The sequence below is a fragment of the Cuculus canorus genome, chromosome 9 (genome assembly GCF_017976375.1).
Source record: "Cuculus canorus isolate bCucCan1 chromosome 9, bCucCan1.pri, whole genome shotgun sequence".
NCBI classification, from domain to species: Eukaryota; Metazoa; Chordata; class Aves; order Cuculiformes; family Cuculidae; genus Cuculus; species Cuculus canorus.
In genome coordinates, this window is record NC_071409.1 from 6,968,263 (window position 1) to 6,985,428 (window position 17,166).

The 17,166-nt window shown below is 44.1% G+C and overlaps 1 protein-coding gene across 1 annotated transcript in view; it reads right to left on the minus strand.

The window, feature by feature from the left end:
• WDFY1 (WD repeat and FYVE domain containing 1) overlaps positions 1 to 15,668 on the minus strand; it is a 28,647-nt gene extending 12,979 nt beyond the window's left edge. Inside the window, exons 1-5 of the mRNA XM_054074723.1 lie at positions 15,495 to 15,668; positions 6,918 to 6,985; positions 5,214 to 5,287; positions 3,954 to 4,008; positions 2,466 to 2,616 (exon numbers count right to left, since the gene is read on the minus strand). Coding sequence (XP_053930698.1) covers positions 2,466 to 2,616; positions 3,954 to 4,008; positions 5,214 to 5,287; positions 6,918 to 6,985; positions 15,495 to 15,631 — 485 coding nt within the window. The 5' untranslated portion in view covers positions 15,632 to 15,668. The remainder of the gene's footprint in view (positions 1 to 2,465; positions 2,617 to 3,953; positions 4,009 to 5,213; positions 5,288 to 6,917; positions 6,986 to 15,494) is intronic.
• Between the last annotated feature and the right edge of the window lie 1,498 nt (positions 15,669 to 17,166).

Here is a 17,166-nt window from a genome sequence, read left to right on the forward strand (position 1 = left end):
TGGATGTTGAGTGGCATTCAGTCTTACTCAGTATCTGCTCCTCTAAACTCTTAGTGTTTAGCACAGTATACTAGTTGATGCCCTCAGGATAGGAAAACTAAGATACAAGGTTGTTGACCCTCCACAGATAGTTTACAGTGGAAGTATAGTCCCCAAGTTCTAGCTACTGAAAAGGTGAGACCATCAAATTTCTTGTCCTGTTGTCTGCACTTTCAAGTTTACCAATGCAGGTCCTTGAGCACAGTATTGAAGTCTGAACAGTACTTCATAAAGGGTTCTGTCATTTAACGCTGACATAAAAGTCACAACACACCCTAGCATGGGATCTACTGACAAGGTGGCAGGTTTAGCCAAAGCATTATACATCATAACAATTTCCCGATACTCAAGTTATTGTCACTACATAACTACCATCTCCAGAAGCTAAAGCATAGCAACCTGGATGGGACCAGATCATTTGCCATCTTTAGAAGGCTTTTGTTATTCAGAATATAAGCAAGAGCAATGAAAAACCCATACAGATGACACCACATAGGCCAACAGTTGCGTATAAACTCATCTGTCCTTCTGGAGCTAAACAAAAGCACTGTCAGCAGCTAGCCTGTTCTACACAACAGAAAAGACTAACTTTAAAAAGTCAGTGCATCAAAAACCCTACCACCGCAAGTGAAAAATCACGATGACATTCTAAAATCTCCTAAGCCTTCAGAATCTTGAGATAAACAATTTGCTTTCAACAAATCCAGTAAGTCCCTAAACACGTGATGCTGTCTTCATCTTGGACGTACAGACTAGCATTATCCCCACTAATCCAGTAAAGAATAGGAACTCTGCTGTGTTTTTCTGAAGCTTACTCGTGAGATCATTAACAAGTAACTCCTAAGGGATCTCCTGATAGGGAGACCAAGTACCTTGTACGCATGCCAGAAAGCCAGTTCTTCTGAACACAAGTCCAAAGGCAGGATCAATTATGATGCACTTTCAAATGCCATGGTCTTCAGTGGAAATTTATTTTTATCTTGATAGAAAAGGTCATATTCAGTTCTCCATTTTCATAACAAACCGTTCCATTATTTGCCATAGCATTAGCTACAGAACTCATTGAATTCAAACAGGCTGAGGCACCCGACTGTTCTGTAAGCTCATCTCCAACACCACCTCCCCTCCAGTATTAACGCAGTTCTGTGCTGCATTCAGCTGAGGTGAGCTATACACAGAAAGTTTAGAGTAACACAAGACCCCTAAACTCTAAAACAAGGACAGTGAAAAAGAGCACCAGCACAACAATACAAACCTGTCAGCTCTTCAGTCAGCAAAGCAGTGTCTGCACAGGCGGAAGACCTCAGAAGACCAGACATGCTGCTGCCAACCAAGCAGTTAGCTTGGTGAGTTTCTTAGCACTACACAGGTCTCCAGTGATTCCAGAGAGGTCTTTATTTTTTAAGAGATGTAGACGACTTCTTCCAACTTTCAAATCATGCCACTTTTACAACATGCTATTAATCCTCATACACCAATCAGACCCTCCAGTTACTGTCAGGCCACATCTCAACTGCCACCATTAAGCGTTAAAACACAGTTTTAGAATTTGAAGTATTTAACTCATGCTCAGAAGTTTTGATATATGAACTATATTTTAAGCTACTGGGCTTATAAGTCTTTTACATAGGATAAAAAAATCCCCTGAAGCACTTATAGCTGAATAGACAACCGGGGTTCTTAAGCTACAAATGCTGCAGCTGAAAGCAATTTGCAGGACAGAAAACTGCACACAGGCAAATTAGTACTAGTAATGAATTTTCAGTGTACCCTGTAGCTTAAAGACAGAAAAAAAGTAAGAAGTTATTCATAATGAAGGTGGCGAGACACTGGCACAAGTTTCCGAGGGAAGTCATGGATGCCCCATCCCTGGAGGTGTTCAAGGCCAGGCTGGACGGGGTGGCCTTGGGCATCCTGGTCCAGTGGGAGTCCCCGCTCACAGCAGGGGGGTGGAACTGGATGAGGTCCCTTCCTTCCAACACAAACCACTCTGTGAATCTGTGGTTCTATGGAAAGTTTAACATGAGCAAAGACAAAAAACTTAGAGCACTTTGAAGAGTTTTCATGATGTTTTGTGCTCTAGAAGAACTCAAATGCACACTGGCATCTGTTGAACAAAGTGACTTGTCTAGAAGCATATGGGCCGGGCTGCAGATACAGTTCCACGTCACTCCCACAAGATGCTACAGGCAAACATCTCAAAATTAGGACCTAGCACACTCTGCAGTTTGTGGAACTGAAGGTCACAAAACGCCTTTCTATCTCATAACAGCTAACAAAAGTAAAGGTACTAAACAACTAATCAGAACAAGGATTTGCAGACTTCCCAGAGAATTCACTCTAGCTTTTTATATGAAAAGGAGGGAACAAGTTATACTAAAGGAACAAAGCAGTTTCAGGGTAGCAATGATTTTTTCAAAGGATACTGTAGACATGAAGCCCAAGAGGTGAAGTAATGTCTCCCCAGCATACTCCCGCTCCTGGTGCACATCCAGCTGATACACTTGTCATGGCCAGTGCTGATAACCCACTCTGATGTCAGGCAGAAAGTAATAGCAGACACTCGATTCTGATGAGCTATGGGAAGAAAAAGATTCTGGCTAGTTTTTCCTAAAAATCAAAGCAATGTGTTCTTCTGTTCCAATTCAGAAAGACATAGATTGAAGACAATATCTAAGCAATGCTCCAGGAAGATGTTTTTATCATCATGTTATACTTACCCTAAGCTGCATTAAAAGGTTAGCACTGTTCTCTTTGGTATTCGCCTTCTGAATAGTTTAAGTGAACCAAACATGCCAGTCAGCTAATTTAAGCCTTTCTCCCACAGAGAGAGGAACTTAGTTCAGCCCCGATACACAAGATGCTCTGGTTAAGAAGCAGGCAAACTCTCAGCTTCCTCTAGTTAGGCCATGACTTCAGGGGACAATCTAACACTTCTAAAAATCTTAATTGCTTTCTTTAAGTCCCTCTTTTCCCAACCTCAGGGGAGTTACGCTCAGATCTACACTTTTAAACACCTGGAAGTGTATCTAGTCTACCATATTCAACCTGTGACAGCAATCAAATCCCACTCAGCTCTGTGTAGAACGGCTGACACTAAGAAGAATGTCACATGAGCAATAGAAAGAAGCCTCTCTGTCCCCAGGATGCAAGTACTTCCCTTGACTAGATTTTCAAGTCATCTTCCTTAGCATAAAGGGGAGGTTTTGTTGCTTTAAGAACACAGTCTTTTCTCCTAAGTAGGAACATTGCTACTGTCAGTATCAGGGACAAACTGAACCTCGCTTCTACATAATCTGCAGTCTTTAAGTCTCCTTCAGGCCTTTCACATTAATAGTCCAATTTTAACCAGCAATCAAGTTTTTTATTTCTCTTAAAGCTGTGCAGACTAATGCTGAAATTAGCATCTCTAGAAATATTAGAACATTCCCTATGTTCTGGAAAAGTAAGATCTTTTTCACCCCTGTTACTCTCCTAAGATGACAGAAAAGGCAAAGATTCTTATCTTCAGCTAGAACGAACCAAGTCCAGTGACTACAGAAAGTAAGGATGGAAATTGCAAACACCAAAATGCACCTTTAGAAAGCTCTTACCCTAACATTTATGCAGCATAAATACTCTACCTGAAAAGCAAAATTTGAACTCATTAGTTCTGGCTAATCGCACTTTTAGGCTAGTGAGGTACTTAACTTAATGATAATGACTGCAGCTCAGATGCAGCTGACTGAGGATCACTTAATAAAAGAACACTTATCTTATGGCAGTTATCGCCAACTAAGTGACAGCTAGAATGTCAGTCAGATTTTCAAAGCATATTAGCACTTGTATAATTTGTGATGATGTCCAGTTTCCCAAGCATTTTAAATGCTTCCCCTTCACACAAATGTTAGTGTAGTTACGCGTTAGCAGTTTACCTGGATAAGTCTTCACAAAGTTCATCTTATTGAAGTCCTCTGAAATATGAAATTCCTAAAAGCAAAGCAGAACTGTCAGAAAAAGATGCCACATTGACATGAACAATATTAATACCCCAAAAAGAGCAGTAATCTCACAGGCCAAACTTTGCATAGCAGCAATGCATCTCACTAAAAACTAGCAGTTTTCAGGCTGAAGCATAGCACACTGACACACCAACGGTAAATTAAGGTTATTAGTGAACTACATTTTCAACAGGGAGCATCCTTTCAGAAACGAGTTTGCTGAATGGATACTATAACAAAAGATAAGACCTCATTTGTCCCCAGCAGCAAGAAACAAGTCTGTATCTTGTAGAATTTAGGATTTAAGTATCTGAGACTTCATAATGGACAGATTTAAGTGAGAGTTTTCTCTATTTGATCCATCAGGCTTACTGAAATTCTAAAAGTCTAGCTTAGGATTTCAAGGAGTTCTCACTTGAATCGTTTGTGTGTAGTTCTGTGTTCACAGTAGTTATCAGTGGAATCACTAGTTATGACATACATGCAGTACTTTGGCTCCTTATAGGTCAGCTGTTATTTTGACCTCATGTTCACAGAGAAAGGAAACCACTAAAGCATCTGAGAATCACAAGATTCCCCCTCCTTTGCAGAGAAAAGAGGGGATGAATACAGATCCACTTTCTGTTCCTACATATGTATTTGCTCTTCAGGAGAAGGAAAGCAATTACGGCAAGAGTACAGAAAGACAGCAGGAAGACTTCCCAGAAAGAAACCAACCCTGCCTCTTGTCATTTTAATGTTTAAATTTCTACATCGTTAAAAGATCTACAGCAAGAAAATCCAGACACATGTGCATGGTGAGATATAGGCAGATCCGTACTTGTGGCCAGATGTAAGCCATCTGCAGGTCACAGCCCTTGTCAGTGCAGCACCATGGCACTCTGCCCAGCTCAATGTAATCCTCAAAACAGTTCATCGATGAAGTGTAATGGTTTGGGTCCACTGCTATGCTAACGGCTCAAGGACTTCTTGAGGCTAGCTGGCTCACATCTAGCCAGAAGAACCCTTGTTTATTTGCAGTCCTCCCATGCACATCACAAGAACTGCCAAGAAATTCATTTTCTACTACCATTTAGTAGTAGCTGCATTACAAAAAGCGAAAAAACAAATTACGAGCTGCCAGCAACACCTGGTGCTCACAGACAATCTAGGCAATTCCAATCTGCGTTCTGAAGAAAAGTCACAGCAACTTACCATGATAGCTCCATTATCCTGGCCTACAAATATTCGCCTGCTGTCATGATGATAAGCCATGGCTGAACATGGTGCTGTCAAAAAATGCAAGCACATTCCAGTTATTGAAATAAAGGTATTAGGAGACACATAATTTATTAAACCAAATTCTTTCATTTGGGGCAAAAGCTGTTTTAGATCAAGTAGATTGACAGAAGTTAGTCTTCTTAGATAATATTCCATGGTAACACAGTTAAATTCCCATATGTGAAGCTGAAGAAAGGTAGACTGCTGCAGTAACTCAGATACACTGCTACGAACCACATGCAAACATGATTTCCTGCCACAAGGTGCACCTCAGTAAGAGGAATTTTATACAGGCTGAAAGCCTAGCTAGCAGCAACAGCGCAAGCAGCCAATTATACTTACAAACTTGAGCTCATTAAAATTAACTCAAATGGAGTCCTGAGTTGCATACAAGAACAATATTCTGATCTGTACATTTGAGGACTGTACCATCAGAGAAAGTAAAGCGCTAGACCAAAACATGCAACTGCATGTCAACTTCATATAGAATCAAGTCTCAGCATCTGCAGCTTCAAGGTTTTGAGATGACATACCCTCTCTCTTAGCAAGAAGCCTCTACAGACCTAATTCCCTGTTCGAAATTAAGAGCTAAAATTAGACATGAAAATCAACAACAAAATTACAATGAAGTGTCCTAATGAACGAAAAGAAGTCACTGAAGAATGTCCTCATTAAACCCGCAAATCACAAGGATGAGAAGGATACAGTGTTCTAAACTAATACCTTCTTCTCCATGACCCTCACAAAGTGCAGCCTTTAAGGTGGTTTTCAAAACTTAAAGCCAGACAGGACAGTCTGGAATATCAGAGTGGATATACTGCATAAGGACAAATCTGTCCTTGGAACCATCGACAGGCACACTTTGTTTTGCATAAACCTTTTCGGAGCACAGGCTGAATAGTCTACTTAGAAAACTGATAAATGGAGCAACTGCTGTAATTTAGACCAACTACTAGGAAAAAAAAAATCCAACTGGCATTTTTAATCTAGATGCTATTCTAGGTCCAATTCTTCAGCCTTCATTTAATATTTGGACACCAATTACTTCAGAAATTTTAAAGACTTTCCTTTTTCTGTATGATGTTTCATTTTGTCATTCTATTCCCTCTTTTCAGATGTGGTACATGTCTAGGCAGCAACTTTACATTAAAGAAGCACCCAGCAAAGCACCCAGGCTGAGTGATGTTTCAAAAATCAAAAAAACATGCTGATACTCAAGATCTACTTCGTATGGAAGCTGACACCCAACACTGCTTTCTTAATCATCTAAATACTTAAAAAAATAAGAAGATGCACACCTTGGAAAGCAGAGAATATTCTTATGTCTGAACTTTCTGGTTCAAAAAGGTCGCTTACTCTGCACGTGAGTTATTTGCCAGCATTTGAGACCTCACCAGCACAGAGTGATTCACCTCGTGAAGGATGTGGCTCTGACAGAACACTGCCTGAGATCTCGCCCATTATGCAGGTAGCTTCAAACTAAAACCTGAGCTAGAGTTGCTGCAAGTTCCCAAATTTGAGATCATCCAGTGAATTCAGCACTCGTGGGAATATCTCCTCCCCATTTCCACACACAGCATAAGTACAAACCCCAAACTACGCTTGGCCATCACTTTCTATTTCCAGCACTGTACTTACATGACATGGTGTGATAGATGCTGGGCCAGTACTGTCCGCTGTCTCGCTTCAGCCATACTCGTATTGTTCTGTGTTGTGGAAAGAGCATGAAGAAGATACTTGTAAGCGTGTGCATCATCCCTTGCGTCTGAACCAGTTCATTATTTACACAAACTCCAATCCTCTCAGCTTTTGTGCTTCTCAAATGTAATAGAGGAAAATAATTGTACACCAATCGTACTATAACATAACAAGAGTAATAGTACTAAGAACAGCCACATCCTTGGATTCTGAAGAGTTTTCTTCCAAACTATCTATACACTGAGTTCCAGTAAGCATGAAACAGAAATACTATTGCAGCTCAAATTGCTACATATTACATCCATTTAATTCCTTCTCCTTGGCTCTGGCTGATTTAAGTCGAATTCAAGTTGCAGGAATTTTCAAGCTTTAGCAAAGCAAACCACAGTTTGTTTTACAGCAGATTAAGTGTTTGATATGTTTAAAAAAAAAAATCAGAAATCATTATAGTATGAAGGTCTGATTTTTTTAATTTTTACAGCTTGTTTGTGCAACTCATTCTTCAGCAAGCAAGCCAGACACTGAGCATTACTAACAGAAGCATCTCATCCTCCAGACCAGCACATTACTGATGTCTCCATCCCCAAATACCGATGTATGGAACCATAGAGGACATCATACCTAGTTCAGTATTGTTTCCTCTAATCCCTCATGCGTGAACGTGACAGACAAGCAATGTTACCACCACTGCTCCCCTGGCCTAAGTAAGAACAGGATAGATTAGCCAGTCAAATGGGAATTGAAAGAGGTTGACAAGACAATTTGGACAGCACGCTAAGGCTTTTTATTAAACCATTTTTATTTTTAACCTTCCAGAATCAGACCTTGGAAGGAAAGGAAAAGCAATCTTAAGAACATTTATACTGCTCTCATGACCATCAAATACTGGGCAGAGGGATAGAAGTGAATCAGCAAAGAAGCAGAAGGTTATTGTCAACTAAAAACATTCCTGCAATAAGCACATTTGAAGGGAATCTACATTAAGAGGCTGAGAGCGTGTAAGCAGACCGTCTTAAGGTTATTTTAAGTCTACTTGAAATTTCCTCTCCAAGCTATTGTTTGCCTTCTTGTTACTGTTTAACTCCAACTTCCTCATTCCTAAATGGAAACTTATATGATCTGTTAAAAACATGTACCTGGAAACATCGTCAAGAGACTTCATTGTGATGAGTTGTTCTATTTACTTCTAGCTAAAAAAACAGGCCTGGCATTTAGAATTTTTTAGAAACAAACCAGGGGATAGATTGGCTAAACATCATGTAGGATTGCCAGTAAAAGTTTAATAATGAGCACAGGAGGGGGCACTTTTCCACCAGTTCAGTATCAAATGCACATTACTCCAGTCCACTAAATACTTTGCATTAAGAGTCTCCTTTCAATGTTATGGCTTCCTCTTTACATTAAGCCACACCCTGCCTTGTGGTCAGAAAGTTAACATTTCAGAAGAGCAGTTGCTATTTCTTAATAACATGAGAAAAGTTAAAAATCCAATGCTTCCAAGTCATTCTCATGATGCAAGCATGAGTTACCACCTAGGCAATTTTAGCAGCTTTTTAATCTGCTTTTCAGAGCAGCTCCATCATACTTACTCTTCTGAGCATCTCTGATGCTTCCACCCTTTACTAATTCAACTCTTTCACTTCTAACTAAAATAATGTAATTATTTTTTATATAAAAAGACTAGGAGTTATCACAGTGAAGGACATCATGCCTTGCTGATTTTCACAAAGTAGACTTAGTTTCCTCTCAGTATTCTGCTCAACTATACTAAACTAGGGATTAATATAAAGGAAGCAAAGATTTGTTTTTTCCAAGCAAATAATTCTGTAAGTGTGATTTGTGCACTGATCATCGACACCACAGTGCCTCACTACAGTTGAGCGCCTAAGCAAGCAGCTGCAAGAGTTAGCAAAATTAACTTCCAAAAGCTTCTTATTTTGGTTAAGTAAGATTTAGACCTCTCTAGCCTCACGCTGGCAAAGATAAGCTGTCAGACAGCTTTGTATCTAATTATACAAAGCTCTGACTGAGCAAAATGTGGTCAGCAGTAAACTGTGCCAAAATCCCGCTTCTAGGTTTTCTCTCCTACAGGCCTGTTGTTGTGGTGGATCTCCTGTTGTTAGGACAAATTCATTTGGGAAATGTCAGTTCTATCTTAAAGGACTAGAGAAGTTCTCCAACAATACTGCTTCCACAGTCTTCTGCTCCCACGAAACTGCTTCATTATGAGAACCACCATATCAACCCTGGAGTCTTTAGCGCTCTTCTCAAAACCCGGTCTTTATTTAATGAAGAGGCTTGTGGTCAGTATGCGAGAAGAGCTGGCTCCCACCTACCTTTCCTTAAGTGCTCTCTGTTAAGGGCCTAGAAAGACGCAGGTTTGCATGACAGCAGTCTCAGTAAGGATGTAAAAATGTTGAAACTCCTAAAGGAGCACCCAGAGATAGATATGTACTTTTAAAATGACAGTAGACTTAGATATCCAAGAGTGGCAGGAGGAAGTAAAATAACATTAAAAAATACCTGCAACCTTCCCTGACATCAAGTATTGAACCAGAAGCTGCTTTCAGCTGGAAAGTATGCACATTTATAGAAGCGTAATTCAACGGGGTTTTTTGTTCGGTTGGGGTTTTTTATGTAACCTAAAGAAACAAACATAAACCATCTTCAGCTTAGGCAACACTGAGCATGGCCTTACCAATTGGTAAGAATTTCTCCTGTCCTCAATTGCTGTTTCCTTTACAGAGCAAGTAACAACAATGGAGAGAAAAAAAAAACAACCTGGGGTTTGAGAGGAGAGAAAAATCCTTCAGCGTTCCAACAAAATTTGTGCTCATGCCACACAAGAGGTCCCCTAAAAGCCAAAGGTGTGCATGTCAGGGAGAAGGAAGTGGCAAATTCAAACCTGTTACAAGCACTTCTGCAAGTGCTACACAGCTACACTAGTCCTGTTCCAAGCACTCCATGTTCCTGACACCTTCCAATCGCTAACAATTGCTTTCCTATCTGAAATCAATCACTGACAATTGCTTTCCTAGCAAGAACAGAAGAGTGCTGGTAGTAAAAATAAACCAGATTATTTAGACTGTTGCTGTTCAGCATGTTCCCAAAACAGTATTGGGAACCTGGTTTAATCACCATGCAATGCAAGCTCAAGGACATAGACGCTTTTTATCGAACTTCTGCTCACTAAAGCATTCGTTTTGACCACTATTTAAGTTCCATAACTGGAAAAAAACCCAAATACCACAATCTAAGCAGCAGTTCCAATGCAACAGCAGCTGCTGATGGTTGCAGAACACCAGTACTCGTATGTACTAGTGACTTTAAAGATCCTGTTAGCCTGTGGTAAATAACACCATCTCTCACTCAGGGTCTTGTACACTAGCTTATCCCTCAGCATCCCCAATGACAGCTGGGAAACATTTGCCTTAGTTACCTGTCTGCTGAGAACAAGGATAATAAGTCTAAGTGCAGAGATTTGACCATTTCAGAGATTTGCGCAGCCCACGCTGGCCTATCTCAGCCCTGAGAAAACATGAACAAGCCTGGAGCAGATGGATATGACTCCCAGCTGGTACCCGAGCCAGCTGCCCAGCCCGAGGGACACACTGCAACAATTCCAGACACTGTCTTGGAGCCACTGTCAGGCGGGATGCCTGTGCAGGGTCACAGGGGTAGTCATCCTTTCTAGACAAGTCCTGAAAAAGTTTCAGAGATGGCAAGTATCCCGACAAAAAAATAGATTAGGGAAATTAACTGAGTAACTTGCGCAGGAATCCTCGCTTCCTTTTCTTAGTTTCAAAACTTAAAAACAGCAGCTATATTTTTATTGGCGTTCACAGATCTACTATGGCATCTTTTGTACCCTCAAAAAACCCCAGAACTATTACTTCCCAATCTAGGAAATATAATTTAAAATAGGAATAATTACAATTCCTCCAACAAGAGGATAATCTACAACATTCCTGGAGAATGTTTGTGAACCAATGTTTTTCTCACTCCTTAACTTGTAAACACATTCCTCTGACTGGTTATTATGAAATAGCTGACAGCCTTAGCTGTATTAAGATTTAATCAAAAATACTTTGGCCCTCCTCTTTTGATTTACTGTTCTTTGGGTTTGTACACAGCAGCTCTTTCACTTCTTGAACTCTGTACTTTTCTTGCTGCTAGCAGCAGAATCAGTTATGCAGTATTAACACCTACACACAATTTTTAGTGAACAAACAGGAGAGCAAGAAGTTGGGTAACACATTAAACGGCATGTGATGGATACGTGAGTGAGTAGGCTTTGATCTAAGGTAGGAGGTATCCCAGATCAGAGGTAATAGAGTGCAATGATGCCTGAGAGTTCACAGATCAAAGTAAACTCCACAGTAAGGCAAGGGACATGGATTTAGCCTGCAGTCTAAGCTGCTTTTAGAAATTCACACACACCAAAGGTGGGTAACAGCCTCCGCTCTCCTTGCACAGGTCTGTATCTGACAGCTTGCCCAGATAAAGATGCAGCTGCATCCTTGGCTCTTATCAATGCAGTCTAACCATGCACACTGCTAACCTTCAGTGTTAGACCGTTACAGTTAAAGGTTGGCGTAGTCTGCTACGGGCAAGCCTCTGCAAGCCTGGACCATGAAATTCTATTCAGGTTTAATTTGGATATGAACTTTTAAAAATCCCCATTTCTGCTTCTCTCCTTTAAGAAGCACACCAAAACAAACCGAACACAAACACGCTAACATGCAGCCCACGCTGGCACCTCAGAAGTGGGTGCACCCCACCTCATCATGCACAGCACTAAGATACCAGAACAACTGCACAGAAGAGAGCGGAATAGAAAGAAAGCTGCTCAGTGCCATTCAAAACTTGTTATCCAACACGTACAACAAAGACATCTCCACAGGAAGCAAAGAACCGAACCAGGACCATCTTTCCATCAAAGCCAGAAAGCACACCTAACATATCCAAGCATCACTGCTCCCAGCAAGCCACTTAGAATTACTGCCACAGCTCAACAAGGAGCAGCACGTACTAAAGCTTTGACAGGTAAGGATTAAAATCCCGCAGCTTTTACACAGGCCTTGTAACAGCAAAGGAAGCCATTTACCTCTTTACCAGGCAGGAAACTATTTTAAACTCTAAGAAGACCTACTAAGTGGCAAAATCGGGCTCTGAAGAGGCAGGTGAGGAGTCACAAAACTTAAATACCCACCTTCTAGTGCACGCATTTCACAGTATGATGCCCTGCAGTCTAAGAGCATGGAAATATTTAATATGTCAATATCTAATGCACTTCTCAAACTGTACAATAAGCCTTTTCTCCTCTGACCCTGCTAATGCTGCTCTGAATGCTTCCAGCACCCAAAAAATGCTTCCAGCATTCTGGAAGCTTGGGAAAGATGACCAAGATATCTACCACATGTAGAAAGTAGGATAACCCTAATGCAAATATTAATGCACTTAAAAACAGTTCTTTGACGATCTATTACAACAGGTACCAAATCTGAGGATTGAAAAAAGCATTTTTGAGGAACAGGAGCCTGACTCTAAGTGCTTCAGAAAAATATTTTACTTTAAACAACATAAGGAAATATCTGGCATCAGTCATCCTAAACTTATAGCGTTTGTTACTTCACGGTTTTAGATTTCAGGGACGAGTTTTTGCTCCAGTCCTGACAGCTCATCTAGAAGTGAAGTGGGCTAATCTTTAGGTAAATAAAAAACAGGGGGGAACTCAATTAGCCATTTCAATTAACTACTTATTAAGTCTTCCTCTTCCAAATTCAACTACTTGCACTGCTTGTTTTCTAAAGAGTTCAGCTAGCACTTGAAAACAATTCTTAGCATGCCAATGAAAAAAACACATTCTTGCCACCTCCCCCCAGAAAGTGAAGACAGAATCTCTCAGAAGTGCTGACAGTGAGCTTCAACAAGCACCACTATAGTTTCACATTTTTAGTGTCAGATTTAGGTTGCCAGGTCACTAAGCATGACGAATTTGACAGTGTTTCTACCCGATCTGCATATAAGCACTATGACATGTCCCATACAAACTAAAGCTAATTAAAAATAACAATATCTGATAAACTTAACTTAAACCAGGACAAGTTTACACCCTTTGCACTTGATCTGTTCCACCCTTCCTGCCCCCAAATCCCGAACACCTTGGGTAACAGTAAACTTATAAAGTTAGCAGATGCTGTGGCTAGCTGGTCTGTTTGCTTTTTTTTACTTAATTATAAATGCCAAATGAAATAGTTTCCCCGTTAGGCAACACAAAGGCTCTGCTGACTTTCAGCATTCATCCTCTACTACTTCTCACGAGGTCAGGCTTTTCAAATCAAAATTCACACAAAAATTAATGTAAAATCCATTTTGAAAGTTTTATATTACCACCGTAAAATGATCCTTCCACCAAGCTACCTTTCAAAGAATGCGCTTTCATGCTTCAACATGGTACTTTCAAACACTACCGCAGCTTCTGGACAGGAGCTCTCAGGCAGCATCTCCCATCTCTCTCCACATTTAAAAATCACTTTCCATGTAGCACAGGGAAATTTGCCACTTGTAAATGCAGATCCCTCTCCTCTTTCCTCACCAATGACCCTCTGTGCTACCTGCTTCCACATTTCCACTTTCCTTTTGTCTGAATAACCACTTAATGATGTTACCAGCTTTTGCAATAGTTGTTTCACACGCTGTGTGAGCCAGTATCAAGGAACAGGACCAGGCCCTGAAGACCTTTACCCTTCCAGCCAGGAACCCTTGTCCGCAGCAGCACATCACCACCACCTCTCCCTCAGATCTGCCAACTCACTCCCTGAACTGCTTCAGCCAGAAGGAAGCAGGTTTTATACCAGAGCCATTGGGATGGCCTTTCCACAGAAGCAGCTCAGGTTGCTCCAGCTCTCCCAGCACTGGGGAAGCAGTAACATACCTGTAGATAAACACAGAATGGTTTGGGTCGGAAGGGACCTTAAAACCCATCCCCTTCCAACCCCCCTGCCACGGGCAGGGACACTTTGCACTGGATCAGGTTGCTCAAAGCCTCATCGGAGCTGACCTTGAATACCTCCAGGGATGGGGTAATCCAGTCAGCACAGCTGAAGGCACAGGAAAACACATTCCCACATCTCTGGTTCTGCTCACAACCTGTGCGGAGCCCTTTTGCAGACACAAGCAAGGTGTCCTTTCCCTGGTCTGCTTCCAGGGGCTGAAAGGCGTGTAGGGAACACCAGAGCCATGCCCATTTCTGCCTGCTTCCGATACTGAAGGCTGGCAAATAAACCCCGTACAATTTGTTTTGGAGTTTTAGAAAGCAAGAATCCTCTATCAGGCCTGCGCAACATGAAGGAACGATCTCCATCAACGGTGTGCAGCAAGACAAGAGCTGGACAGAAGATATTTCCCACTTACATGCATAAGCTAAAGCAGAGTTAAGTTTCATCAAAGTAATTATATTTTTTGAAAGTTAGACAGGATGTCCCTCTCAGATCAGGTTTTCTTTCACGCAGTGATTTGCAAACACTGCTCATTCTTTGGAGATAATAACATCTCATGTTCAGTGTGATCTATGCCGAACAGAGGTGCCTTCTCCTATAAGCACCTCTGTCTGCAGTCTTCCCTGTCTCAAATAGCATCTTTGCCTGTTTGAGAAACAGCGTGTCCAGCAGGAGCAGGGACTGTGCCCCTCTACTCGGTGCTGGTGAGGCTGCACCTCGAATCTTGGGTTCAGTTTTGGGCTCCTCACTAGAAGGACACTGAGGGGCTGGAGCATGTCTAGAGAAGACGAATGGAGCTGGGGAAGGGGCTGGAGAACAAGGGTTATGAGAGGCATCTGAGGGAGCTGCGGTTCTTTATCCTGGAAAAAAGGAGGCTGAGGGGAGACCTCATCCCTGTCTACAACTGCCTGAAAGGAGGTTGCAGAGAGGTTGGTGTTGGTCTCTTTTCCCAAGTGACAGGATGAGAGGAAATGGCCACAAGCTGCGCCAGGGCAGGTTCGGATTGGATATTAGGAAAAAATTCTTATCCAAAAGAATGTCGCAGCCCTGGCAGGGGGTGCCCCGGGCGGCGGTTGAGCCCCGTCCCGGGGGGTCACAGAGTCGGGCCGGGGCGGTGCTCGGGGAGCCGCTTCGGCGCTGGGCAGGGGCGGAGGGACTCGAGGATCTCAAAGGTCTCTCCAACCAAGTTCTGCGATTCTATGACACGCGAGGCCAGGCAGAGCCGGACCCGGCTCCACACTGCCAGAATGCACAGTATCATTACAATTAGACCTTGGAAACTTATAGAACGTGGGGTTGGTTTTTTTTTTCCTGGGAAAATGTACGCATATGCCTGTAACTAAGAAACATCTTCTCCAGCAGCTCCTGCCCGGCTGCACTGAGGGCGATCGCCCCCAGCCCCGAGGGAGGATCCGCGCTTTCTAACACCCCAAAACGCCTCTCGGCGAGACCCTTCCCCGGCACCGCGGGTGTGGCGGGTCCCGCCCGGCCCGGCCGCAGCCCCTGCCCCCCTCACCGGTCCTCGCTGGCCGTGATGACCCCGTCCTCCTTGGGGATGAGCAGCGCGGCGCTCACGGCGTCCTGGTGCCCCTCTACCTTGCTGAGCAGCACGGGCCGCGCGCTCTGCGGCCGCGAGTGGATCTCAGCCGCCATGCCTGCGCCGTAATGACCCGAGTAGCGGCGCACCGCACAGACCGCGCCGGAATGACCCGAGTAGCGGCGCAGCGAAATAGACCGCGCCGTAATGACCCGAGTAGCGGCGCAGAAACACCACTCCCCCCAACACACACCCGCGCCGTAATGACCCGAGTAGCGGCGCAGAAACACCACCCCCCGAACACACACACCCGCGCCGTAATGACCCGAGTAGCGGCGCAGAAACACCACCCCCACACACACACACACCCGCGCCGTAATGACCCGAGTAGCGGCGCAGAAACACCACCCCCCGAACACACACACCCGCGCCGTAATGACCCGAGTAGCGGCGCAGAAACACCACCCCCCCACACACACACACCCGCGCCGTAATGACCCGAGTAGCGGCGCAGAAACACCACCCCCACACACACACACCCGCGCCGTAATGACCCGAGTAGCGGCGCAGAAACACCACCCCCCCACACACACACACCCGCGCCGTAATGACCCGAGTAGCGGCGCAGCAACACCACCCCCCACACACACCCACCCACCCACCCCCCACACACCCACCCCGCGCCGTAATGATCCGAGTAGCGGCACAGTCAAAGAGCCCCACGCCGGAATGACTCGAGCAGCGGCGCAAGCAAACAGCCACCTACCGCAATGACCCGAATAGCAGCGCAGCAACAGCCCGTGCCGTAATGACCCAAGTAGCGGCCCACCCAGACACATCAGCACCGCGAGGCGCAGTGATACAGCCGCCCTGCCGTAACGCCCCGATTAGCGGCGCAAAGAAACAGCTCGTACCGTAATGCCCCGAGTAGCGGCACATCCGTGCCGTGACGCCGCGAGTAGCGGCGCAGTCAAAGAGCCGCGCGCCGTAACGCTGCGAGGAAGGGCGCATCCGGACACCCCATGCCGTAACGCCCCGAGTAGCGGCGAAACCAGACACCCCGTGCCGTAATGATGCGAGTAGTGGCGCAGACAAACGCCATAACGCTGCGTGTAGCGGCTCCGCTCGATTCACCCATTGCCGTAACGCTGCGAGTAGCGGCGCATGAGGAAGGCCGGCTGTATTCTCTAGAATAGAAGAGTCACGCACGGTATTGCCCAGAGAATCATCGACTCATAGAACGGTTTGGGTTGGAAGGAACCATGGCGGTTGCCCAGCCCAGCCCCGCTAGGGGACAGGGAGGATTGCCACCACCCACCCTGACCTTGAGGCTACCTCCTCCTCTGCCAGTGCTTCACCACTCTTTCAGCAATTAAATTTTTCTTAATATCCAATCTAACCCTGCCCTGGTGCAACTTGAAGCCGTTCCCTCTCACCCCATCACCAGTCACTGGGGAGAAGAGACCAACACCCACCTCACCACAACCTTCTTTCAGGCAGTTGTAGACAGGGATAAGTTTTCCCACCATCCTCCTTTTCTTGAGGCTAAACAGCCCCAGTTCCCTCAGCTTGTTCCCTGGATTGTTCTCCAGCCCCTTCCCCAGCTCCGTTCCCTTTCTCCAGATGTGCTCCAGCCCCTCAATGTCCTTCT